This window comes from Dermacentor variabilis, chromosome 5 (genome assembly GCF_050947875.1).
Source record: "Dermacentor variabilis isolate Ectoservices chromosome 5, ASM5094787v1, whole genome shotgun sequence".
NCBI lineage: Eukaryota > Metazoa > Arthropoda > Arachnida > Ixodida > Ixodidae > Dermacentor > Dermacentor variabilis.
The window spans coordinates 167184949-167212919 of NC_134572.1; the positions used below are offsets into that span (position 1 = coordinate 167184949).

At 44.1% G+C, this 27971-nt stretch overlaps 2 protein-coding genes across 3 annotated transcripts in view; one reads left to right on the forward strand and one right to left on the reverse strand.

Moving 5' to 3' along the window:
* LOC142583317 (protein FMC1 homolog) overlaps nucleotides 1–14111 on the reverse strand; it is a 32064-nt gene extending 17953 nt beyond the window's left edge. The window contains exons 1-2 of one of the 2 annotated variants that reach the window (XM_075693739.1): nucleotides 13949–14111; nucleotides 7966–11329 (exon numbers count right to left, since the gene is read on the reverse strand). In XM_075693739.1, the coding sequence (XP_075549854.1) occupies nucleotides 10249–11235 (987 nt within the window). In that variant the 5' untranslated portion in view covers nucleotides 11236–11329; nucleotides 13949–14111 and the 3' untranslated portion in view covers nucleotides 7966–10248. Of the gene's footprint in view, nucleotides 1–7965; nucleotides 11330–13948 lie in introns of those variants that run through there. The other variant, XM_075693740.1, reaches the window with a different exon arrangement.
* Nucleotides 14112–14233: 122 nt separating this feature from the next.
* The window catches only part of Tap42 (immunoglobulin binding protein Tap42), a 65317-nt gene continuing 51579 nt past the window's right edge, over nucleotides 14234–27971 (forward strand). The window contains exons 1-3 of the mRNA XM_075693738.1: nucleotides 14234–14400; nucleotides 14544–14656; nucleotides 20581–20665. Coding sequence (XP_075549853.1) covers nucleotides 14278–14400; nucleotides 14544–14656; nucleotides 20581–20665 — 321 coding nt within the window. The 5' untranslated portion in view covers nucleotides 14234–14277. The remainder of the gene's footprint in view (nucleotides 14401–14543; nucleotides 14657–20580; nucleotides 20666–27971) is intronic.

Below are 27971 nucleotides of genomic sequence, written 5' to 3' on the forward strand. Positions count from 1 at the left end.
CACCCCAGCCCATTCTTATTCTTCTGATTATTTCAGTCTCATGATCCGGATCCACGGTCACTACCTGCCCTAGACAGATGTATTCCCTTACCACTTCCAGTGCCTTGCTACCTATCGTGAACTGCTGTTCTCTTCCGAGACTGCTAAACATTACTTTAGTTTTCTGCAGATTAACTTTTAGACCCACCCTTCTGTTTTGCCTCTCCAGGTCAGTGAGCACGCATTGCAATTGGTCCCCTGAGTTACTAAGCAAGTCAATATCATCAGCGAATCACAAGTTACTAAGGTATTCTACGTTAACTCTTATCCCCAATTCTTCCCAATCCAGGTCTCTGAATACCTCATGTAAACATGTTGTGAATAGCATTGGAGAGATTGTATCTCCTTGCCTGACACCTTTCTTTAATAGGATTTTGTTGCTTTTTTTATGGAGGACCACGGTGGCTGTGGAGCCGCTATATATATCTCAGTATTTTTACATACGGCTTGTGTACACCCTGCTTCCGTAATGCCTCCATGACTGCTGAAGTTTCGACTGAATCAAACGCTTTCTCATAATAAATGAAAGCTATATATAAGGGTTGGTTATATTCCGGACATTTCTCTATCACCTGATTGACAGTGTGAATATGGTCTATTGTTGAGTAACCTTTACAGAATCCTGCCTGGTCCTTTGGTTGACGGAAGTCTAAGGTGTTCCTGATTCTTTTTGCGATTACTTTAGTAAATACTTTGTAGGCAACAGAACGTAAGCTGATTGGTCTATAATTTTCAAGTCTTTAGCATCCAGTTTTTTATGGATTAGGATTTTGTTAGCGTTCTTCCAATATTCCGGTACGCTCGAGGTCATGAGGCATGGCGTATACAGGGTGGCCAGTTTTTCTAGAACAATCTGCCCACCATCCATCAACAAATCTGCCGTTACCTCCTTCCCCCTTTGCATAGCTCGCAAGGCTTTCTTTACTTCTTTTGGCGTTACTTGTGGGATTTCAAATTCGTTTAGACTATTCTGTCTTCCATTATCATCGTGGGTGCCACTGGTACTGTATAAATCTCTATAGAACTCCTCAGACACTTGAACTATCTCATCCATATTAGTAATGATATTGCCGGCTTTGTCTCTTAACGCATGCGTCTGGTTCTTGCCTATTCCTAGTTTCTTCTTCACTGCTTTTGGGCGTCCTCCGTTCCTGAGAGCATGTTCAATTCTATCCATATTATACTTCCTTATGTCAGCTGTTTTACGCTTGTTGATTAACTTGGAAAGTTCTGTCAGTTCTATTCTAGGTGTAGGGTTAGAGGCTTCCATACATTGGCGTTTCTTGATCAGATCTTTCATCTCCTGCGATAGCTTACTGGTATCCTGTCTAACGAAGTTACCACCGACTTCTATTGTACACGCTTAATGATGCCCATGAGATTGTCGTTCATTGCTTCAACACTAAGGTCCTCTTCCCAAGTTAAGGCCGAATACCTGTTCTGTAGCTTGAGCTGGAATTCCTCTATTTTCCCTCTTACCGCTAACTCATTGATCAGCTTCTCATGTACCAGTTTCTTCCGTTCCCTCCTCAAGTCTAGGCAAATTCGAGTTCTTACTATGCTATGGTCAATGCAGCACACCTTGCTGAGCTCGTCCACATCTTGTATGATGCCAGGGTTAGCGCAGGGTATGAAGTCTATTTCATTCCTAGTCTCGCCGTTCGGGCTCCTCCACGTCCACTTTCGGCTATCCCGCTTGCGGAAGAAGGAATTCATTATCCATAAATTATTCCGTTCGGCAAACTCTACCAATAACTCTCCGCTGCTATTCCTATAACCTATGCCATATTCCCCACTGACTTGTCTACAGCCCGCTTTTTGCCTACCCTGGCATTGAAGTCGCCCATCAGTATAGTGTATTTTGTTTTGACTTTACCCATCGCCGATTCCACGTCTTCATAGACGCTTTCGACTTCCTGGTCATCATCACTAGATGTAGGGGCGTAGACCTGTACGACCTTCAATTTGTACCTCTTATGAAGTTTCACAACAAGACCTGCCACTCACTCGTTAATGCTATAGAATTCCTGTATATTACTAGCTATATCCTTATTAATCAGGAATACGACTCCTAGTTCTCGTTTCTCTGCTAAACTCCGGTAGCAAAGGACGTGCCCGCTTTTTAGCATTGTATATGGTTGTTTTGTCCTCCTAACTTCACTGAGCCCTATTATATCCCATTTACTACCCTCTAATTCCTCCAATAGACTCGCCTCACTAGATAACGTTCTAGCATCAAACGCTGCCAGGTTCAGATTCCAATGGCGGCCTGTTCGGACCCAGGTATTCTTAGCACCCTCTTCTATGTCACAGGTTGCGTCAGTTGCTTCGCAGCCGCTGGGGACTGAGGGCCGGGGTTTTATTGTTGTATTCATATAGGAGGTTGTGGCCAAGTACTGCACCAGGGTGGCCAATCCTGCTCTGGTGAGGGAGTGCTTTACCGGTTCTTGTCACCGGGATCAGGCAGCACTCCAGGCCTGTTTATGCAAGTTCATCAACACACGGATGTTTTTTTTTTAATCCGGTGGAAAATTGCGCGGCACCGCGTTTCGAACCAAGGTCCTCTTGCACGCAAGGCGGATACTCTACGTCTATGCCTCTGCTGCACCGCCGATGCACCGACATCCCACTAATGTCCGAATGACACCTAAAGATAGGCCTAGCTTGGGCATTCATAAAACATCATTCCGTGCTTCACTCAGGTGCATCCTTAGGATTTCCCTAACATCCGTATAGGGATATCCATTAGACCAGTGTTTCTCAAACTGAGGCTGAGTCATGGAGAGTCCAATTATATTTACATTCTGCTTGCCGCAGCAGAGATGAATTTTTAGTCTCAGTGCTGTTACTTTTTAATGCCGTTTTCTTTAGGAGTGACATAAGCATATGTCAGCCCTGAAATTATGCTTATTATGCAGAGTGTACATATTAGTTTTTGCCTCAAGATGGAAGGCGAAACAGCAAGACAAACGGTGATCTAAACCTTCGGTCGCCACAAAGAAGACTTCACTGAATACAGCCACCCAACCGCAGCCAGTTTCACTCGTCGAATCTAGAATTATGGTGCAGCAGACATGGTTATACTAAGAAAGTATATCTGTCTCATTAAAATACATTATTAAATCAATCCTTGTTGAAATACATTAAATATTCTTGCTAACTCTCTCTGTTGTGGTTAAATTATGTTTTTATAAATTAATATGTAAAGTTATCTGTGCCATTGCAAAAACTACATTTTTGAAGGTTTATGAAGTTTGGGGGAGGGGAGGGAGGGGTCATGGTAGGTTTGGCACTACTAAAATGGGTCATGCACTGTAAAACTTTGAGAAACGGTGCATTAGACATTCCTAGGATGCCTGCGTGTTCTCTGGAAAGGGTCCCTTAGCAAAGGAAGTGTTGATGGCGGCTCTTGCTATGTTTACTAGCTTTGTTTAAAATGATGCCAAATGCTTTTTGTGATGTCCTTGAAATGCAAAGCAGCAAAATTAAATAACTCCGACGAGTGAAGTGTGCGCAGATCACACATTGCGCCCTTGACAGGTCGCTTGTCATGCAGCCACTGATCTTATTCCAGCTAAATTATCTTGTTAAAATGCTGGACCTAGCATCAACATCATGGCCCAGAGTATGAAATAAAAACAAATTAATCAATCAATAAAGGAAGGATGATGTTCAAATCTACAACCCAGTAACCAGTTTCCACTGAGTAACAAAAACCAATCTTGAAGGTTATGCTTTAGTGCTGACTGCATGCATAAGTGACTGGAGGAGCCAGAAACACATCATGGCTGCCACATTTTAGAGATCTCCAAGCATGGAGGAAAGAAACAGGAGAGGCCCTGATGTAACGTTTCTGAAGCCGGAAATGCAGCCATGTTGGTGGGCCATCTCACTCTGCGCCCTCAATCAGCTCGCCGGAGCAGACAGCCGTCAGCTTTGAACTTGCATTGCTACGAGCCGCCAGAAGTGCGTGCTGCCGACACGCATCGGAACAAAGCTACGAAACTTCTACAACAGCTTTAGTGAAGCAGACGCACTCCTGTGTTTTTCCGTGACATGTTGAAGAAGACGACGGAGTCCCACGCCGCGATTACTTGAGTGTCTGACTCGCTGACACTCACGCTCATACACCCTAAAAACTTTCAAGCTTATACACATCACACTCCAAAGTAAGCTTGTCTCGCAAACAGATGGTGCTGCGAGAAAGACACGGGCCGAAAAAAAGTGTCTCACTTTTCAGAGGCCTAGAGCAGCAGTGAGAACTTCAGGAGCATGGTTGCTATGGCAACGTTGACATTTGGGGTACCAGTCATAGTGCTCCTTTGTGAGAAACAGCATGTGATTTCTGCCACACTTTCTCCAACACGTCCGTGCTGGCTGGGCCTCTCCTACGCTTTCCTTCCTCCATGTGTGCAAGGCTTGTTATGATGATGTTGCTCACAATAATAATGATAATGGCTGTGCAATCCTAGCAGCTACATCCTCACTAGTCGTTGATGTGCACTGGCTGAAAGTTGGATCGATAGCCCGTAATATGTATATATATACATATGTATATATATGCCCTTGAAATGAAATGCGGCAACTTAAATATATATACAGTTTCAGAGAGCACAGTGGACGATGGGCCCGTAGAAGACTGGTTTCGCCTCCTCGAGCACCACGTATCTGCTGCATCATGGTTGGAAGAGGATATGGTCACCAACTTCAATGACTATGTCACCGATGAGGCATTTCGCTTCTACCTAACGCACATATTTGATAACGATGAATCATGGGAGAAAATCAAGGAAGAGATGATCAGTCGGTTCAAGATATACGCTGCAGACTCCCTCATTATCCAACAGCTGGAAACATTACAACTGGGTCGCCGAAGTCACCCACAGTTTCCATGTAGAGATCATCATCAGCTCCAACCAAAGTCAAGTGACACTTCAATGGTCGTCAAACAATGCCACATCTCAAGCGCAGCTGTTACTTATTCTGAAGAAACTAAGCCAACTTGCTTACTGCCAGGACGAAATCAGAATGCAAGTGCCAGCACCAACGCACACCCCTTTCAGGGCGAAGACAATTTGGAGCCATATACACCTAGAGATCTAGCTGCTTCGAGACTCTCAAGCCTTCCACGTACTACACCTCAACAAAACGCTGCCAATGCAGAAGCGTCGCACACGCAAAGCAGCATCACGCACTGTGGAATTACCGAAGGGCCCATTCATGTCGTTGCGGCAGCCTCGGAAAAGCCTTCTGAGAAGGCTGCCGCACTGTATTCACTACCAGACTAATCTCACCAAAAGGAGCAGTGCACACATTACTCATTCATCTCTGCATGAATTAGTGCAAGTAATAAGAAGGCATATCTCAAAGATACGCTACCTCAACAACTGTCGCAACAACATCGCAGAGACAAATTCGACACGGACGACGACAAAGAGCGCCGCTGAAAGCACAGATGCAACAAGGAAAATGTGAGTGCCCAAGGCAACTAAACCCGAGACGAACACAACGAATACAACGTTTTGCAAGAAATAAACGTTGTCAAACACACCTTCAGCACTATCTATCAGGACTGCTCCCACACCAAGGATTCCTATGACAACACTGTGCACCAGGACCAAAAAGACACAGACATTTTCTAGGCATACCAGACCAACAGAGATGTCACCTTAATGACCCAGTCCACCGAAGGGTCAAGCAGGAGACATCGCGTGTCTCCAAGTCACAAAGACACTTGAGTTCCCACGGTTTCCATGCGTCTAAACCTTCCTTCATAGGAGTGTGCATATGTTGTCCAGAGTGCAACAGCCAGTCTCGGCCACCTGAGTGCTGCTGGACGTCACCGCACTGCCAGACTGACATCTTTCAAATGTGAGGACATTCTGATGGTACCATCCGGCCTTTTACCTACGACTTTCTCGGTGGGAGGGGGAAGCATGTGACGAACCGCACAACAGTACGGTACGGTGCAGTAGTGGAGAAAGAAGTAGACGAAGAATAAAGGCAGTGTTCAGTCGACCATGTTTGTCTCCTTCTGCAACCTCCTGCTAGCGTCATATATCATCATCATCATCATCATCATCATCATCAGCCTGGTTACGCCCACTGCAGGGCAAAGGCCTCTCCCATACTTCTCCAACAACCCCGGTCATGTACTAATTGTGGCCATGCCATGCCTGCAAACTTCTTAATCTCATCCGCCCACCTAACTTTCTGCCGCCCCCTGCTACGCTTCCCTTCCCTTGGGATCCAGTCCGTAACCCTTAATGACCATTGGTTATCTTCCCTCCTCATTACATGTCCTGCCCATTTCTTTTTCTTGATTTCAACTAAGATGTCATTAACTCGCATTTGTTCCCTCACCCAATCTGCTCTTTTCTTATCCCTTAACGTCACACCTATCATTCTTCTTTCCATAGCTCGTTGCGTCGTCCTCAATTTGAGTAGAACCCTTTTTCGTCGTATATATTTACGGCAAATTGAATTTGCTAGTGTTGATCTACAACGTGTTATGTGCTCCACTGGTTGATTTAAAAGCATCATACCTGCCAACCATCAAGCTTGAAAACTCAAAAGAAAAAGAAACACGCCTACCTGATGGAAGGGGGGAATAACATGAATGTTTTTCTAAACACATGCCTTTTGTGGCACACACACACTCTAATAATGATGATTTACATTTAGATGCAGCACACAAGCAGCAGTAAACTATAAACAGCAGGAAATAAAAAAAGCAAAACGCTGTTTTTAGACCGGTGACTTTTCCCCCAACTCTGCTGTTGCAGGCTTTGCCTGCTTCAGGAACTTGCAGCTACCTGTCTGATATATGGTATCTTGCATTGACACAGGTACAAGGCATGATCATACAATTTCTTATATGCACATATTGCAATCTTATGCCACCCCATACTTTGGCACCTTTAGAACTTATTTGCGAAAGGGTCCTATTTTTAGTAATAACTGATGCAACAATAGTAAAAATGCACAAGGCGAAAAAATAAAGACACGGTACCCTGCCAAAGCTTCAACTGCAGCTGGAGATTCCATCTTTCAGCTGGTTACTCAGCAAATAAAACTGTGCCTTGGCAATAGGTGGTGTTCAAACCCATGCCCCAGCGACAGCCCTGTCTAATTAACAAAACGTGATCTCAAAGGCTATGCTTATGCTGACTTGCCTGCACCAGAGACACTACCTATTCAGGGACGTGCATTTTTCTTCTAAAATCGTGGAAAAAAAGATTTTCAGTTACGGCTGCTCTGTTCCTGCGCAAATTCTGCAGCAAGATTGCATACTTTGGCCCAAATCGTTCAATATTAACACTGGGCATTGTCACCTGCCTGGTTTGTCAAAAAAATGAACTCCAATTTTGCCTTCATCTGCAGCCCTCACGAGCGATATTTAAAACATGGCAGCCATGTAACTTCCACTGTCTGCAGTAAGGTAAAACAAGGCCTCTGAGACTGGTTTCCACATTGGAGCATGCTACGTGGATACAAAACATCCCCATACTACGCATGACCTCTTGAGCGCTCCTTAAAGTGTTGCCCGATCTCAAGCTCAACTGCTTACCCACAAACCTGTGCTGAGGTGAAAGAATATAAAGCTAGTGGGTAATGACAAATCGAACTAGAAGCACTAATTATTTTCTCCTTCTTCTTGAAAGGAAATTGCTCGCTTGCATCTGGAAATGTTCACTTCAGCCAATACTGCATGAAACATTAAAACTTTACTGAGCATAATACTGCACCAAGTACCATGTCCATGCTTTATGCACGAACTCCAAGTTTTTTTTTTTTTTAATGATGCCTCATCTGCCCGTGTGGGGACTCAGTTGCACCTGACCACTACTATTGACAAGATTACGCCAGATCTTCCAAGCTTAACAGTTGAGAAATACTGCAGTCGAGGAAAAAAATGACTAAATATTGGTGCAAAACGCTAACACTGTTTTAATTGTCATGATGTCAACTGTGTACGAAAAAAACATCACAGACTTTGTTCTCTAGGGACGCTGTGAACAGGCACACTGCTATTTGGTCACAGGAAGAATGATGTGCACCACACACAAAACGAAGATGTATTCCAATGAACATTTTCATGAAATATTCACAGAACAAAGGCTGAAATTTCAGTTGCCGTTATGCATTGGTTCTATGGAAAAAATGGCACTGCTGCTGGTAGGTCAGAATGAATGAGGGCATTGAATAATTAGCCTCTAAAAAATCGGTGGACGACTCTATCTGTACCAATTTATAATGAGTTTTGTCCTAAACTGGCCAGAAATGAAAAACGGTAAAATTGGCCTCAATATGACAATCATAGACAAGCTCTAAAAGCTGGGCATTTTACAATAAAGTCACAAAAATTGGCAGTTATGCAGTCGTTATGCTGGCAAGTAGACTGGTATTTATGCTGAAATTGCCCCGAACCCTCAATAATGGCAAGCACTTACACATGGAAATCGATGCTTTTTGCACCTGACAACATCCGCAGCAATCCGACATGGAGCAGTTCGCACTGGCAATGGCAGATCCAGAATTCTTAAGTCCGAGTGTTTGCTTAAGGATTAGAGCGAGAGCGACTGATTCATATCAGCTATACTCGTGGACAAGTTTCTGTGGCTATCAAGGGAAAACTACAGGCATGTGGCTGCTGCTCGTGTTACCACGCCAAGTAGTCCGGCAGCATCTGACATCTTTTGGTTGCTCGGAACAGACGATAAATCGACGCAGCTTCCATGTGCGACGATTTCGCGTCTGCCCAGACGCGGAAGGGAAAAGCCACAAAATAAGTAAACCTTTACACTCAGTGGTGTGTGCTGTCTTATTTAACTGTTGCTAATAAAGTGTTTATGCTTTGGGTTCCCCAACCTAAACTAACCTCGATTAAAACGCGGGACTCTTTTTGAAAGTGCTATCACTTGTGCATGCTTTGCCTCCACAGATTTCCCTTCACAGCCACAGAATGTCAGCGAGTATAGTGGATGTCACCATAAAAAAAAAAAGGCCAAGGCATCAGTAGCCAAATGTCTGTTTGCACTTTTTTTGCAGTCCATAGCTATAACATGACACCTGTTTCAACTATTGCACGGCTCACTGCTCACAAAGAATCCAACTACACAACAAATTAACACTTTGGCTAATGCTGATTCACCATTTTGATCTAAGTACCAACCACAGCCTACTTAGACTAGCCCAGCTGCAGAAATGATGGTAAGAAATGAGCATCAAAATGAGGATATGTAACAGTAAAAAAATACATGAACATTTATTTCCTCCGTGGGGTTCTTCCAATGGAGAAAGAAAAAGAAAAGAGTGATGGAGCACCCAACGCCAGGATATGAAATTCTGATGTACAACACTTCTTGTGCCCATACAAAACTCAACACGATAATTAAAAAAAAAAATGTGGCAATAACATCGCCTTAAGCACCGTGCCACAATACCAACCCTAATAGAAAAATTTGTTCAGGAAGAAGCTTTCTTTTTGTCAAAGTCTGCTGTAATGGGTGCGATAGATGTCGCAGCAGCAATAATGAACAACCAGGGCACTGAATGGTCATTATTATGGCTCTATATGAGAGTGAGGACTGCAAAAATTGAATCTTTCTCATTGTAAATACACTGAAAAGGTGGCCTAGAACTTTAAGAACAGGTCTTCTCTTAGGAAACAAGCAGTGACACCCTGCTTTGAGCATAGTTCACAGAAGGCCTGTTGTAATTAAGAGAGCTTGGCAAGAAGGTTATTAAATGAGTGAAAATTATGAGCTCCTATAGAACACCTGAAATATGAAAATGGAGTATTCAAAAACGAAACAGCTTTCCATGAACATGGCCATTAAGGGTTGCGGCTGATCGAGAACCTCACAAATAGGTAGAGCTCAACAACATTGTGCAAAAAATAAACGTAGAGGCTTCCATTGGCCTTTGGATTGGTATTTTGTTGGCCTTTGGATTGGCAGAAGGCAGAGGCCTGAAGATCTTTAACATTTGTATCACATTGCAAAAATCAACGGGGTTCACCAGCCCGCATAAAACAAACGAAGACAATGTCCAGTCTGCACAGACGAGGCGTCGACAGACTTCCAAGCACAGGTAATCAAGTAAGTTCATGTAAACAACACAGGCACATGCGTGGAGGCTGCAATCGGCAAAGTCTCTCTCCCAGGTAACGCACCAGTTTGTCTTCAGAGGAAGCAGCAGTAAATGTCAGTGATCCATCAACTTCCCCGACAAGATCTCAAAGGCGATTCTATATCGTAACCGCTGAATGTCGCGAGCTGAAAAATTGAATGACGCACCTCTTGCGAGGCACTCCGCATAGAGGCACACAAACACACCACAGTCATGAGAGTTAGTCTGCTGCGGAAGGTTCTTTACGTACTGGCATTCCCATTTTACGTCTGGAGTCAGTGGACGCTTCCGTTTGTCTTTATGCTCTTTCCTCAGGTATGCCATCAACACCTGATAGCAGTTCCAGTTCTTACGACCCATCGAATCGTAGAACTCAAATGTCTGGTTTGTTATATTCAGAACGGCGAGTGACCAGTGATCAAGGTCGTGGATGGGCACAAGCACTAAGTTGAAAGCAAACAAGTCAATCGTGTCCGTCCAGCGGCGCACGGCTTCATAGCCCCGGTTTTTCAACACATTGAAGAAGTGCGTCGTCAGCGCATGAACGCGGAGACCGTCTGAAACTTCTTTGGCGCGTTCGGCCACGAGCCCCATGTAGAAGTCAATGACAACGTCATTCAGCCAGTTTGTACCGAGCACAGTGTTCAGGTCCTTCCAAGTCACGGTGTAACCGTAACTGCGCACGGCCACACCATGCTTGTCACTTCGCCCACGCCTCAGCTCCTTCTGCACGCGGCTCTTAATCCACTCGTCATCCATGACCGCGGCAGCACCTGCCCCGTTGGTGCACGCTGCTGCTTTGGCGAGCCGCTCTTTTCCGGCCAAGGTGCGGGTGGACCGCGTTGTGTAGTGGAAGCCGGGTACCATGTCCTCTAGCCGCTGCAATGCCACCGAGCAGTCCTGCGTCATCTTCAGCAGGTCAGACATGCTGCGGCCTGTGCTGGGTCCAGGCATGCTGGAGACGAGGGACCGGAAGCTGGGTTCGGGGCAGGATTCGAAGTTCGAATTGTCGGCGCGACAAGGGCAGGTGGACTCGAATACACCCGTGAGCCTGAAGTCCATCAAGACTCTGGACGAGGCAGGAGGCACCGACGCTGGGGGGGAGGACTCACGGTGCCCTATCACGGGGGCTCCCTTCCAGCGTGCAGAACTGTCCCTGCAAGCAGTGGCCACACGGACGAGAGATTGGTCAATGGTCTGGACCATCCCAGGCAGAAGCGGCAGAGGGCACCACACAAAGGTCGGACCGATGGTGCTTAAACAACCCAAGGCAAGAACATTGGCTAAGAGGGACATTGTAGTGGAGAGGCTCCAGATTAAAAATTTGGATTTTTTAATGTGACCCCAAAGCATGCCACACGAGAACTCTTGCATTCTTTTCCCATCATAATGCAGCAACTGAGGTTCCAACCTGCAGCCTTTTGTTCAGCTGACGAATGTAGCCCCTAAGCCACCAGAGCAGGATCAGTGGGCTGTGATCCATTTTCACATTCCACTTAAAGCCAAAGCTCTGTACATCGAATTTTGCAAGAAATCACAATGAGGCTCAAGTTATCGACCAGTTGGAGAACTTTCTACATTCTTTAGCACATCACAAATGCAAACACGGAATATCCCACAACAACTGATCACCAGATAATGTCTCACACAATTCGGTCACAAACAAGGTCCTTCGGCTTGGTGCCAAATAACAGGTCCAGAGCATCGCAGATATCTCATGCCAGCATCCTCCAGTAAGTTTTTTGGCAGAAGAAGGGTAAAGAAGTGGCATGACTGATAGCATGCTTCTTTTTTTCAGTGCAATGCCCAAGGAAATTAGGTTTGGGCTTACGTACCATACCACTCTGTGCACACTTGAAATCATTTTCACAGGCAGACAATTACAGATAAGGCGATAGCATAAGGCACAGAAAGAGTCAATGAACTGAAGTTAGATGGGCAGAATTTCAAAGGTTGTTGGGTGATTAGCATAGTCATATAAGAAGCCACAAACTTCAGATTTTCGGCCCAGTAAAGCGCTGCCATTCATAGTGCAGCGCCAATTCTCAACATTCATTTCACAATGACAGCTGACAGCTGTTTCTCGTCTAAGATGTCCATCAATGAAGTGTCATTATTGTGGTTGTCATGCCACTGCCATCTATCTCTGTATTCATCATCTTGCTGTTAGCAGCTTTGTACCAGCAAATTACTATGGAATGCCAAAGGTGTTGAAATACGTGTCCTTTGGTTTTATCACGGAAATAACAATCCATGGAGCAAAAGCAACCTGACCCAGAGACCACAAACTGGTTAAACAATGAGCGATCAGAAAAAGCTCGCAATGGAAAGCCCTAGGCTACTGTTTCCAGTTGTTAATTAGACAATGAATTTTCTTTTCCTGGAGAGGTTTGAAACACCAGTATACTTCTGGAGTAACCTTCAGCCACAGCACCATTCTACTTCAACATTTCATACATATCCACGAGATATCGACTGGAAGTCACAGCGGCGAATGAAGAGCAAGAATGACTGCCAAATGGACGGTTTCAATAGGCGCGGCAAACAAACGAAAAATCGAAAACAGCACAAGGTCAAGCTGACAACAGGACACAATAAAAGCATTAACGTGCCCTGTTCTTAGGATCTGCGTTTGCAACGTCTTCAGGGCATGACCTTATGCCAAATGGCCAACGTCCAAACATCTGCCAAGTATAAACAGGCATATTGTTGTTCACAAAAAATCTAAATAATAAAGAAAGAAAGCAGAAAAGTACGGCAAACGGCGCGACTGGCTTAACTCGCAGAACAAGCAGGGGACACCCGAATCCAGCTAAATTCACTTAAACAAAGTGTCGTTTCGCGTTTGTTCCAAACCGTACAAGAGGGTCGGAATACGCAACTACAAGACGCAAGTGAGCCGAAGAACGCTGGCTGGCTAGCATACCGTCGTGACGGCTAAATATTTGCACTAGAGCACGATGTCGAAGTTTCGTCTTCCTGAGACCAACGGATCGAAGCAAAATCACCACTGTACCTAAATTTCAATCCGCGGTTGAGCAACACTAAATCATTAGGTTTACTCCACAGCGAGTCTCACAAGCTGGGTTCCTACAGAATTAGGACGCTAAGCTCTCTCAACTAAGAAAAAAAACCTTGTGAAACGCCGGAATACCGTTTGCTGCCCGAACTACGAACTTAAACCCCTTTCTAAGACCCCGATTTTTGCTAGCTGCATTTCGTTTGTCGCCTTCCAGCACGAGGAGCGAACGCAAAAATTCTGCTCGCGTGCGCAAGGACGCTCACGGTACTTCAAGCAGCCAAACACCGAACCAGCAGATCAAATATCGCCTACCGTATCCACAACTACGCATACACACCAAATCAAAGCCAAGAAAATCAATCACGTGTGAATCACGGTCGACGACGTTTGTTTTCATACTCGGGACGCCGGTCACACAACACGCTGCTCAAACTTCCGCGGCCCAGCGAAAACCCGCGTTTTTGCTTCTTAAAAAAAATGGTTGGAGAGACAAGGCTACCGACTACCTGGCTTCTTTTGTATGACAGGTAAGTTTCTGGTCGTCAACTGCTTGCTGCGCTTTGAGTGCATCGCCGGCCCGCAAAGAAACGCGGGTACAACGGTATTCAAGACGCAGCTCTGCTAGTTGACCACCGAACGCTCCAGCAAACTCAGCGCAGTGTTTGATCGCCAACGTCTGAAAACCCGTTTGCAGTGTGTCAAATACGTTCACTTGCGTTCGCAACTATGAAATACACAAAGGTACGTACGTACCTGCGGGAGGTTTCTCCTAAGCTCTTGAATAACGGCGCGGATTAAACCCAGAGACTCTTTGGGTGCCGCCATGTTACGTAACTACGTAACGTCCCGCCCGGATTGTGTTGCTTGCCTGATCTGACGCATCATAGTTTTGCCATCAATGGTAGCACTAGAAGCGCGTCTTGAAAAGTAAACATCCAAAATTTTTGTTCATTACGACATAATAAACTCTATGAAGTCCAACTTCTACCTTCTTTTTTTTTTTGAAGTATGCGAAACTAACGGATCGTTTGAATCAGAGTGAAACGACTAATGTGAAATCCGGAGTAAACGAATCTTCTAACATGGGTGATGACAACAGCAACGGCAGCGATTTGCGTTCTTTAAACGAACTTTTTGACCGCGGGTTCAACTTGTATATCGAAATTGAGAAGTCAACTGAAAGTGCCAATGAAAAGTCCTACCAAGTAAGTAAATTTGTCTCGTTTAACGTGCATTTCTCTGCCAGCGTGGTCGAATCACTAGTCTCATCGAGGCAGTAGTAATGTGTGGCTATTTCGACTTGACAGTGAAGCTCAGTGCGTGCTATTGTTTTTTTTTTTTTATATAGGATAAAGTACGGGAGGCGGCGACGCAGTTTGAGAATGCGACGCATCTCGTCAATGAAACCGGGATCTTCAGCGAAAACGAAGAAATTGACGAAGTGGCCACGCATCACCTAAAGTACGACAACTCCTTCTCAGAGGTTGATTCATCCATGTCTTTGCAAGTTCTCAAATGTCACGAATTTGAGTCTACTGCTTCGTGCTATCGCTTAATGGTCACGCTACTATTACTGACTGCTACCAACAACTAGCGGTAGTAACCGGTGTTCCTGTTCTGATCACGTTAGAGGAACATTTATCTCTACCGCGCTTTCCTTTGGCATAAACTTCCGAACAAGATTGCATTCCTTCGTGCGCTTCCTTCAATAGAACACTTGGCATCGCTGGTTCGTCCGGGCTCTTAGTTACCAGCACTTCCATCCAGCGCACGCATCGTTTTCCTGCCAGGAATAACGGGCCGACAAATGTGTCGAGTGCTTTATTGAACAGTGCGGACTGAAAAGTGCGACCTTGCTGCGAAGTTTGAGGCACAGCATCAGAGTACGCGAAATGAAGTTGTTGGGAAACGCAATAACGCTGGTTACTGTATTCTTTTATCACTGCTAAGTAAACTACTATTGCCAGTGCAGCTTTTCAAAACACATTTGCTTTGCGCGTTCGTACCTGCTAACTCTCCTGAATTTTTGTTTATCGATTTAGCCTTGTTTCACTATATTGCGAATGTTGCATCAAGATTTACGAAAAAAAAAAAAAATTGTGCGAGACGTTACCGCTTGTCGGCCGCCTAACCTTCAGTTGGAAGCCCTCTGACAGTGAAAGGATGGAAGAGGGTCTGCATAAGCTTGCTTTGAGCAAGCTTATGCAGACAAGTTTTTGAAGCAGGCGAAATTGGCAACAACAATTACTGAAGAAGTTGCTGCAATCTAAAAACAATGTATTGCTCTTCTGTGTTTGTTGTGCCAAGCTTGTCGCTGCTGTGTCTAAAGGTGAATAATCTTTAATAAAAGACGTATGTATCTCTGAAAAGGCTTATGCTCAAGGCAAGCTTTTGAATAAAGACATGCTCTATGTCTATCTGCCCCCTCGGTGTCCTGTCTGTGGCATCTTGCAAATTTTGGTGTCCACAAGTTTGTATGTATTATGTTGTAGCTTATCTTTTTATCACTATGTGCTGTATTAATTCACACGTTGGTTACTATAACCCACATGTTTTTCACATTTGAATGTAGAGACCATCAAGGTCTCATATCCAAATGTTCAGAGTTATGGCTAGTGATTGCTTTGTGTTAGACTTAGGCAACGTTAAACCAACGGTGCCCATGCAGAAATGTAAGGTGTAAGCTATTTAATAAACACTGGCACAAAGCACTCTTGTGGCGTGCGCATATTCTTTTATTGCTGAATGAAAATGAATTAAAAGGCGGGTGCTTCTGTTCAGCAACATTGTTAAACATAGCTTGCTTAAAAAAGAAATGCACTACGTGATGCGCATGGCGGCATTTTGAGCATACAATTTGTGGTGTGCGAGCGGCGGTTATGGCAATCGACCCGTGTTTACTCAGACTGGAGTAATGCAAATTTCTGTTTACTCAAGACAGGGGTTCGAGTAGATTCATTTAAGTGGCCTCTAAGCCACCTCTGACATTTTGAACACTTTTTAAGTAAACACACTCATTGTGTGCAAAATACTGTGGTGATCATCTTCGACGAACATGACACCAGTAGACATTGTGAGCAAGCCACAAATTGAAAGCGATCCCATGCTCTTCTCCTGTACTTTTCCGGACCCTTTGGCACACGTGATGCCAGCAGGGTCCTCCACAGAATGTCAACAATGAGACGGCATTTCTTATTCAAACCTTTGGCCACCTTGACAGGCACCGCTAAGAGATAACTGTCATGTACTAGGTTGAAAGTTGGACTACTTACATCCCAGTTGCACATTTCGAGAGATCCATCTTCTCTCCTCCTGTGCAAACTATGCATTAATCGTGTACAATGGCTCGTGTGTCTCGCAACATCAAGTGGAGATGTAGAGTAGAACCTCTATAAATGGAAATGGCTTTGGAGTAAGCTTTAGCTTGATGCCAACTTCAATTTTCCTATTCACATACATATAAAATGTATGAAATCATCTTATGAGACAACTGCTAAACTGATCTCAGGGAAATGTGTTGCACTTGACAGAGAAAGTAAAATTTTAGCAACTGTTAGAAATGGGTTATAAATTTAGGACTTCAATACTTCTTAACAAATATTGCCAAAAATCGGTAGGTAAAAGAAATGAAGCACCAAGGTTCCAAATTCGCGACTATGAACCAAGAACAGGTATTGGGGTTCTGTAAACTATATCTGAAGTGGAGAAATGTTATAACTTTACAGCTTGCTCGAAATTGTTGCAGTGGTTGTGAGGATTTTGTAAACGTCATACTCACAAATTAGCAATGTATTACAGAGTGGTGCACTATGCATCACTTTAGTCTGCCGTAGCAGTCTTAATAGAATTCTGATATCTTTATTTATTACCGAGTTTAATGTTTAGTACTACTTTTCTTTTTTTTTCTATTTTCAACAATTTTTGGTTAAGAGAATTGATAACCTAAATAACAAAATCCGCTTGCTAGAGTCACTAGATTATTGCTTTTAAGTGTGACAAACCTCATCAATATCGGCCTAGTGGTTGCCAAGAAAAATTATGCTCCAGTCCCATGTATTTGGATAGGAGCCGCCTAGCTGAAGCTTCCTCCATCCTTTAGAAAGCTTTAGCCAACTACCTGATGGGAAATTGCCATCGTGGGACCAGGAAACATCCTTTTTAAACCTCTAGACAGCCCCCTTTGAAAAAACCCCCGTAAAGGGACTCTAAAGGCAAATATTAAGTCAGGCTAAAGACGTAGATTAGTGCTCGAGAATCACTGAGGCATTAGTATTATCATTAGCATTAGCAATCGAGAAATTGAGGTAAATGCAGAGGCATGATTAGAGACTTGCCCGGGACGTTCAGGTACTTGCACGATGACGAAGGCACTCCTCATTTAAATTTTGTCACTAGTACTCAACCACTCATTATAAAAATATCATTGTATTGCAATATAGGAAGAAATAAAGTGCTACTTGTCGAGATCTATCTTATATTTAGAAAAAAAGAACTGATTGACATCACCCTTGACAACGACGTGGGCAGTCAAAAGGTTTCGTTTTCGCTCGACTTTGCGCTGGCCGCGCTTTCTTGTTTCGGTAGTTTCATTATCACGTAGTGCTGCACTGATTTTCCTGGCTATCGAAACTCGCACAAACTGCAAGTAGCGATGCCACGAGATGCCCAAACAGTCCACACCAATTCACCAAAAGCAGCTGCAGCGGTGAATCCACTGCTCTGCCTTGGCTAAATTTCTCTATCGCCGGGCGTTTTCATTTTGTGCTGAACACCGTACCGCCATCTGTCGGGTGCCGTTTTATTCGCCGGTGGCGGCAAAGGATGGTGATGGTGTGTGCGACATCACCACTCCCTGCTTGGGCGGCGGGGGATTTGAATTGCGATAGTGGTATTCGTACCCTTCAGATGCAATTTTCTTGTAAACTAATTCTTGGCACGAAACGGGCGTTGCAAGGTTTCTGGAAAGATATTTAAACGGTCCCACATTGGAGTTCATATTTGCCTTTAGTGTCTCTTTCAGTAGCAGAGCACAGAGCCGGAGGGCATCTCCTGCCATTAGAAGAACACTGGGATTCGAACGCAGTACCTCCCACATGCAAGGTGGATGCTTAACCATTTCGCCATTGTGAAAATTAGTGGCGAAGTGCACCTGCTCAAAGTGACGCTAAATTTGCCCATCTGAATTGCCCAGCAGAAATTTTTTTTTTTTTTAGAGGGGCTTTATTTGAGGCTCCTCACATGGTAAGGGTGTTTTGTTGGCATTGTAAAATTAACTAGGGTTGTGCAAATAGCAGTTCTGGAGACTGAATCAAGTATGAAACGAATTGTACCAGAAGCAAATCGAGTTGGATCGAACATCTAATACATTTTTATTAGCTTTCGAATAACGCACAGCATTCCCACAATTCATATCGAACAATCTTACCAGCCTAGTATTGACAGCAATGGGAAGCTTGTCACTATGCTGCTTATTATAAAGCATGCTTCATTAAAAGCACAAAGGGAGCATTAGGAACAACTAGGCAGATTGCCTGCAAACTCTGGGCTCTTCGGCGCCTACATTATCATATAAGGTTCATAACCTTGAGAAAATATTAATAGCTGTGTACACCATTCCAACAAGGCATCTCCTTTTCTGCAGTGACAGCCGAATGAAAAGAAACACTTTAGTCTGGTTCGAATCGCCGGGGCTCATTGAGCCACTACTGTATAACGTATGTTGCAGTGAAACATAATTTAATCTGATGAGATGAGACTGATGCTGCAGCTATAGAAAGTATGAAACAATACGCACCTCGCAGTGCTGCGGTAAACAACATTTTATTGCCAGTGATTGTGTTTAGCCTGAAAAATCTGGCTGATTGAGTGATGCTGTGGGCTCTAGTCCATTGTGTCCATTGTAGATGGGATAAAAAATGTGGCATATTTGCTTCAATTTCATATTTATTGTGTGCAGTTGGTGATGTAAAGTAAACCAAAAAAATTTTGTGGTTTCCAATAAGGCTATTTGAGGACTGAATCGAATAGGACATTTGATTCATTATTCGAAGCTTTTGTTTATTCGCGAACCTCTACAATTTACTGATACAGCTCCGCTGTAGTTGTCTCCTTTCTGTCCTGTTAAGGATAGTTTGGGAAATGTAAGCTGTTTCTGTCGCAGGGGCTAGTAACAAATGTTTGGAGTGATTAGAGGCACAAATAAAGGGAAGACACACAATGAACAAAACATCTTATCTTGTACTAATTTAGCTTACTGTATAGACTATTGTGTGGTCTGTTACTATAGATCTTAAACTTTACACTAGGGTGTAACATCCAAATCACTCTTTAGATTATTGAAGCAGTCTACCCATACTTCCTGCTCATTTATTCTATGTGAGCTGGGAGTCTTCTGTCCAGCAAAGTATGGTTGAGAAGGAAACAGATGCATTTCAGCATTGAGAGGACACAAAAGACAAATATTAAATCTAGCCAGATTGCTAGATTATTGTTCTAATCTGTCCAAACTGTCAATGTTACTAAGAACAAAACTGTCATAGTCGAGGTCAAATAAACATAAGGTAATATTGATGTTTCCACTGTAAAAATACAGTATTGACGCCTGCGACTAATGTTCCATCTATAATCGGTAAATGATAGTGAACTGCTGATACTAGAATAGTTCACCTAATTACATTGCATCTCACTGTGAGAAATAAATGAAGCAGTTTGGCCAATTTTGTTGCATTTTTGTAGAAATCACTGTTGCTACCTCTTCATACACAGAGAAGAAAATGCTATTTGGGAACACATACCATCTGTGAGCATTGTGTGCGTGACTGTCAACATTCGATAATTTGGGGCCTGTAAGGATACGCTTTCATTTCAGACATTTTAAAAACAAGGACGAGAAAGAGCACGGTACAGCACTGGTCTCGCAGTGGTCCCGTGGTCTTCCTTGCCCATGTTTTCTGGCGCTGTTTAAAATGAATGATTGGTACCAACTAGGTCGCACCCAAACCTTTCCGAGTGATAATCTTGTACAACTTGGAAGAATAAAGGCACTGATTGTTGCTTGAAACATTCACCCGCTGTAGTCGCCCAGTGGACATGGCATTGCACAGCTGAGCTTCAGGTTGCGAGTTGTATCCTTGTTGCAGTGTCGAGTGCGAAAGCACTTCTTAAACTCAAATGCATTTTGACGAACCGTGAGAGGTCAAAATTAATCCATAGTTCCCAACTACAGCTTGCCTCATAAAGATCATTGTTCTAGCATGCAGAACCCTGAAATTTATTTTTTTGCTTGAAACAATATGATTAGACATTGGTTGTGCTTCAACATTTTTGACAAGTTGTTAATGTGCCATGCTTCTGATTTCTTATGTACATCTTTTTCTGTGCTACAGGTTTCTCCTGTTACCGGCACTTCTTGGTTCTCTAACACAAAAGAAAGTCACAGCGGACCGGAGTGAAATCCTGCGATTATCAGAGGTACGTTTCGATAAAACTGCAGTACTTTCGTTTACACATTTTGGGTGTCCCATGGAGACAACCCTCACTCTGTCAGTTACCATTCCTGTACAACTATGTTTTTTAGATTTTTCAGCATAGCTGTTACGGGCTGTGTCCCTTAGTGACTGTTCAATGTCTGCCAGTGGCTATCACAGGAGTACCAAACCGCTCTCCAAGGAGTTTGTAGAAAAAACAAAAAAAGTTGGAGTTAAAAAAAAGTGTGCAGTGCCCTGTGAGGATTTAAACTTTTGTCCTGCAGAAATAAAGATGTAAGTTATAAGTTGGGGCCATTCCACTCTGTGAATGTGGGCTACCAGCGGAGGTGTAGGAACAACAAAGCACACCACTGAGTGTAAAAGTTTACTTATTTTGGAGCTTTTCCCTTCCGTGTCTGTATAGTACTCTGCTAACACGCACAATTGCTACTACTAATAGCTGCTCAACCTGTCGAGGAGTCCAAATTGAAACGTGCCAAGCGTCTCAGGATGCTGGCTTGCCCGCAAGAAATTCATAAGGGCGTTCCAAGCCGCTTGTCTGTGCATGCGCTCGTGGCATAATGGTTTCGGTGTCAGGCTTCTGTGCTGGAGGTTCTGTGTACGAGTCCTCAGTAGACCATAAATGCAGTTAACCTCAATGTAATGAAGTTGGTAAAATTGGCAATTTGCTTCATTATTTCGAAAATTAATTGTATTGAAATTCGACCTTTTATGCAAATAAGTACAGTCGCCGATTGATTTTTCTTATACGAAAAGGGGATGCAGAATTTTCCAAATTATCGGGCAATTGAAAAAAGTAATTTTAAATGAGTGAACAATTCATTTCGATCAATTAGGGAGTTGGCGCCGCATGATACAGTTTCGTGCCATGTTGATGATATATTTAGATCGACGGTACGAATTAAGTGAAGCCAGCCACGCTTTTGCGTGCACTCCGCCCTCGTGGTTGATAGCGTTGCCCGCACTGGAACGACGCTATCATGAAAGGCGCTGGTTGCAAGGAGCGAATGCTTCTTCTGCCTCTCGCTCCAAAGGGTCACCGAGGCTCGAGATTACGCAACCTCCAACACTAAACGCGCGGGAAGACGGCTTACGTCATGCCACGCCATCTCCGCACGCCCACTCCTTGCACATGTGGTACATTATCTCTAAGGCAGGGTGCGCTGCTGCGTATGCGCTCAGCCACACTTACAGCCATGCACACCCACGGCCGAGACGTGCGCCAGAAATCGCGACGTGTGCCAACTTACCCTGCCCCCCCCCCCCCCCGTCCTAACCCTCTCGCAAGCTCGCTCCCCTCCCCCTCTTTCCCATTGCTCCTGCAGGAAGGCAGCACTCTTGAAGCCACCATATATCTTGTCTCACCCTCCAACACTTTCACTCGCACCTATAGCACAAGGTGCGCGAGGCATGATAGGATCTTATTGCACTTAGACTTTATAGGAACATGATGCTGCTCTACCTCGGCAGTCGCTGTTGTCGCGCGGTGCACAATTTTCGAGATGCGTTTGCAAGCAGCCTCTTGTAATTCAGTCATTTCACCATCTGCGTCCGCGGAAGTTTCCATTTATTGTCTCGGCATTCCTTTGCGGCAGAAGCGAAATTTCGTTATATTGAAATCGAATACAAACACACTTCATTATATTGAAGCTCTAAATACATGGTGCTCTATGACAAAAGGTTATAAAAAGTTAAATATTTCCCCGACCGTTCATTCGGACCTCACGGGGACTGTGGAAATGTCAGAATAAACAGGTGTCCGAAAAAGCAGATTGAGAGAAAAAAATGAAACCCTTTTATTTCCACGCACTTATTGGGGCTCGGCAGTAGGCTTGAAGAAATCGTGAATGCGCCGTTCCACGCTGTTCCGTTTATGCGCAATCAGATAGGCTTGAATCTCGGAGAGGGTCATATGGTCACTATAGGCGGCTGAAAGCACAGTCACTGCTTGTACACGCTCCGCATGCGACGGCAGCATAGCACATGGTGCGTCTCTGACTCAGAGTCATCGTCCGGCGGTGCAACAGAAACCTGATGAATGATCTCGCCGTCTTCGAGTTCTGCGCATGTCAGTACGGCAGTGTCAGCACCTGTGAAACTGTCAAATGAGACGGTGTCCGGAGTCGCAATGCAACCACTGCGCAGGTCTTGACAGAATATTTTCTGCGTCAGTAGGGAGCACATCGGAAGGTGACAAATCTTAGGCCTCCCAGCATCCGCTTGCCGGCATTCCCCAGCGAAGTCTGCGTGGGCACTGTCGGCGCCATTAGACACTTGGCGCTATGTTTCCGTATGCCGCGTTGGGTCACCGGAACCTCAACACAGCACACAAAGCAAACACCACCATGCCGACACCAGTCGCACAAACGAAAAACGTGGCCTACTCGCAGCGTCGTGCGTGAAGAAACAAATCAGCTGCTGGATTGTCTTGACATGGCTTACTAAGCTGAAACCGAAGCTGTTGTAGAGCCACTTTATCGAACCAGGCAGAAACGATGATGATGAGCGGGGATTTGCAGTAGCGCCACTTCGTGGGGCAGTAAGCAGGCTCCGTTCAAAACAAAATGGCGTTTAGCAAGTCGAACCATGCACCGGTCAGAGTTGGTGCATGGTGCTATCTATCGAGTTGGCTCAAGGAGTGTCCGAAAAATCGGACGAGAGGTTGCAAGGAGTCCGAACTTTCAGCAGTTATTGTACGTTATGGTCTATGGGGAGAATGGCGGTGCCGCGAAGCAGTATGAATAATCGAGCATGTCCGAATTTTTGGAGTTCGGAAAATCAGTTGGCGACTGTATTGAAGTTCGTTATATCGAGGTTTAACTGTATTCGTGGTTGCTTAGTGCAAGCAAGGAAAGGTGGAAGGGGACAAGAGGAGCGCCAGTTCGAATACTGCTGGCAGATGATTTTCATAATGTTTATTTAAATATTTATTACACAGTGACAAATCTTCAAGGCGAAAGAGACGTACATATAAAGCCAGAAAAACGAAGTTTAGTCAAATTCATGTTCGTCGCACAATTCCCATGCTGGCTGAACTGCCCCTATTGCAGCTCCTGTAGAGACTAGTGCCGGAGTTCTCGCTTGTAATTATTGTATGAAACAATGTATTGGGTGCTTTATTAGCTTTCTTTTTATGCCAGGTGTCAGCACATGCCTTACTGGTTTGCTTTGCCTCCTCATAGAGGGTGTTGGAGTTTTGAGACAAAGGCATTGAAAAATGTGCGGGAGGAAAGACATATATACAGCTCTGCTGTAAAAGAAATATGAAGGGCGCTGTGAGCATTTAAACATTGGTCCCGCAGGCTGGCAGTGGGAAGCTTTACTTCTTAGCGACTCCATCGATGCTACAGCTAAGAATTCTATAGTTAGAGAGGGCAGTTGCCACTAGCTGTTACGATTTCCTCATTCCACACTCTATAACTTAGTTAAAAAGCAGCATCAACATGAAAGAATTTCAATAAAGCTGGTGGTTAAAAAAGCAATATGTGAAAGAGAAGGGAAAAGAGGCCATGTCTTTTCACTTCACCGCCACCTCTATAAGGGTTCCAAGACAATGCGGTAAGAAAACAAAACATATACAACCAGCTAGCTCGAGTCTCAGAACTTCTAGTAACTGAACAAAGAGTTCTTCATCTCAACTGGAGATTGCTTCGCATGTTTGCTCCAGTCGATACCTCATACAGCAGTGTTGTCCCTCTGCTGATGTTACAGAAGAGTTACAATATCGTGCATTCGTTGCATGCTGGCACTCTGATTTCATTTGATACTCTGGGCCAATCAGGCATTTCCGGGAGGAGTGTGTGGACTTAAAAAGTGATAGTCTACATGAGTGGTTGATATACAAGGTGATCAATTAAGATGGAGTTCATGGCTTAGGGATCAAAGATTGAAACAATGGCAGCAGGCAGGTGATATCGTTCACGGTGGCTCCAGTCACAAGGGGTCCAGTCACAAGGGGAGGAAAGTGCTGAGAGGTCCTGAAGTGTGATACTGCAACCTTTAAATGATGATCTGTACGGGGAGGACGCATGAGCAGGTCCATAAGCAGGGTATGTTTTGAATTGTTGGCGTAACAATAGGTTGGCAGAATAAGTGTATACCCACTCACCAGCCTTTTTGTCCGTACTCATGCTTACACTTCACGTTCACAGTTGCTTCCATTCACACTAACCGGCACCCAACTCGCACTCATACTAAGGCGAGACGACTCCTCGGGCAGGCCCTTGAACTGCTGATTGTAGAGGCTGCTCTGAATATGAGCCAAGCTCAGACTTGGAAGATGACAACTTGTCATCTGAGGAGGAGGCAACTTTGACTGCATCGAATAGTGACCCTGACAAGGCAGTGCCATTGCCATCGCCGAAATGCGTGCTTCAAAACTAAACTAGGTAACGGAGATAGAAATGTGAAAACCATACCAAAGTGGTATTTGGCTTTATCCATGTCATTTTTTCGCTTCTGCATAATCAAAAATAAACCATTGGGTTCGTTTTATATATCCAAGAAAAAACCCGACACTTGGAGGGCTTCACCTCTGAGAAACCCGACACTCGAAGGTTTAAGGAGTTGGCTGCATATATTGGAGTGATTGGTTTTCATGTTATTTTCATTGCTTTACATTTATTGACATCATGAGCCATGTGTCACACCAACTGAAGATGTCGAGATAGCACAGGATGGTCATGACAATTAGAAGGGTTAGTTATTTCTTTGTACATGATGCAGTCATCAGTGAAAAGTTCCATTGGAGGTGTTACTGGGATTGCAAGACTGTCATTTGCAATAAGCATTTTAGTTTTGCAGTAGTACTATGTCTTACTAGCAAACCCGACTAACCACCATCTTGAAGTACATTTTAGATTTAGTTTTGTATATCGAATAATTATTTGATAGGACCCGTGTTATATCAAGGTTTGACAGTTATCTCTTGCCTCTGCTTGCCTCACTCCTTTTATTACCACCAGCACTCTAGGAATTCCCTGTTAAATCCACCCTTACAAACATCTTCCTGCTTGAACCACAGTCATCCCATAGCCTGCATCATCACCCGGATCTGCAATGAACATTTCATTCTTCCTAGGTGCAATAGCCCACTAGAACAGACTCCCAGAAAACCACTATTCTGCCTTGATCCCAGAAAACATGGCTTTGTGCACTTACTCTAAGTAATTCAGATTTATGTTAACTAGCCATCTTACCTAATCTTCCTAAACATCATCATTAGCATCAGCCCATTTTTTATGTCCACTGAGAATGAAGGCCTCTCCTACCAATCTTCAATTACCCCTGTCTTGTGCTAGCTGATTTGAACTTGCATCTGCAAATTTTTTAGTTTCATCACCCCACCTAATTTTCTGCCGTCTTAGACTGCGCTTCCCTACCCTTGGTAGCCATTCTGTAACTGTAATAGTCCACCACTTATCTGCCCTATGCTTTACATGGCCTGCCCATCTCCATCTTTTTTCTCTTAATGTCATCCAGAACATCGGCTATCCCTGTTTGCTCTCTCATTCACACCACTTTTTTCTAGTCTCTTAATGTTACCCCTAACATTTTTCGTTCTGTTGCTCTTTGCGCTGTCCTTAACCTGTCCTCGAGCTTCTTTGTTAACCTCCAAGTTTCTGCCCCATCTGTTAGCACTGGTAGAATGGAATGATTGTGCACTTTTCAATAACAGTGTTAAGCTCCCAGACAGGATTTGGGCAGCCCATTTTTATTCTTATGTAAGTTTTCTTGTCATGGTCAGGATCCGCTGTAATTGACCTAGATCAAAGTACTCCTGTACAGATTCTAGAGGGTGACTGGCAATCCTGAATTCTTGTTCCCTTGCCAGGCTATTGAACATTATCTTTGTCTTCTGCATTTACACTTTCTCTCTCTTTACACTTGCACTCTTGCACTTTCTTGGTTAATTTCCTCAGTCATTTGTTGTGGTTCGTCTCCAGTATTGCTGAACAGGACAATGTCACCTGGAAACCAAAGGTTGCTGAGGTATTCACTGACGATCCTCATCCCTAAGCCTTCCCAGTCTAATAGCTTGAATGCTTCTTCTAAGCATGCAGTGAATAAATAGAATTGGATAGATTGTGTCTCCTTGCCCGACCCATTTGGTGATAAATAATTTTCTACCTGCCGTGGTTGCCAAGTGGCTTTGGTGTTGCGCTGCTGAGCATGAGGTCGCGGGATCAAATCCCGACCAATGCGGCTGCATTTTGGGGGTTGGGGGGGGAGGCAAAATGCAAAAACCCATGTACCTCGGTATAGGTGCACATTAAAGAACCCGAGATAATCAAAATTAATTCAGAGTCCCTCTCTACAGCATGCCTCATAATCAGATTATTGTTCTGGCAGGTAAAACCCCCTAACTTAAGAAAAAAAATAGTTATCTACTTTTCTTGTGGAGAAACCAAGGTAGCTGTAGAATCTTTGTAGGTAGTATTTCCCATGATACTCACGTATGCCTCCTGTACTCCTTGATTATGCAATGCTTCCATGACTGCTGGTATCTCACCTGAATCAAATGCCTTTTCATAAGATATGAAAACCATATAGAAAGGTTGATTGTACTCTGCAGATTTCTCAATTGCCTGATTGATGACATAGATGTGATCCATTGTAGAATATCCCTTCCTGAAGCTAGCCTGTTCTCTTGGTTGATTGAAAACAAATGTTGCCCTTATTCATTTGGGCATTGTATTGGTGAGTATTTTATGCAATGCTGAAAGCAAGTTATTGGGTCTTTGTTTCTTGAATTCTGTAACATGTCCCTTCTTATGGATTTCGATAATGTTGGCATTATTCTAGCTATCTGGTACACTTAAAGATGTGAGGCATTGTGTATAAAGGGACGCATGCTTTTCAGGCATATCTCCTCTGACTTTGATGAAGTTGGCTGTTATTCCATCTTCTGCCACTTGTTCTAAGCATACACCTCCCCTACTCCAACTTGCATTGTTTTTTTTTCATTTGTTTGCCCTAGTGACGCAATGTTTATCGTTTTTTGTGATAGTGGCTTTTTCCTTATTTCTTTATCTTTTTCTGTTTTTTACGTTCTGATTTCGTCACTAGGAATAAAGCGCCAACTTATGTAATACTTCTGGGGATGTATTCTGCAACGATTACTTTTGGCGATACTATCGCCTTGCCACGCCTTGGCCATCGGCGTGCGCTGATGGGCTGTTTCAGCAAAATCGGATGAGCCAATTGGCTGGTTGAGCACTATGTCATCCGATTTTGCTCAACCAGCCAATCAGCACATGCCAGACTATCGCAGATACTATCGCAGACGC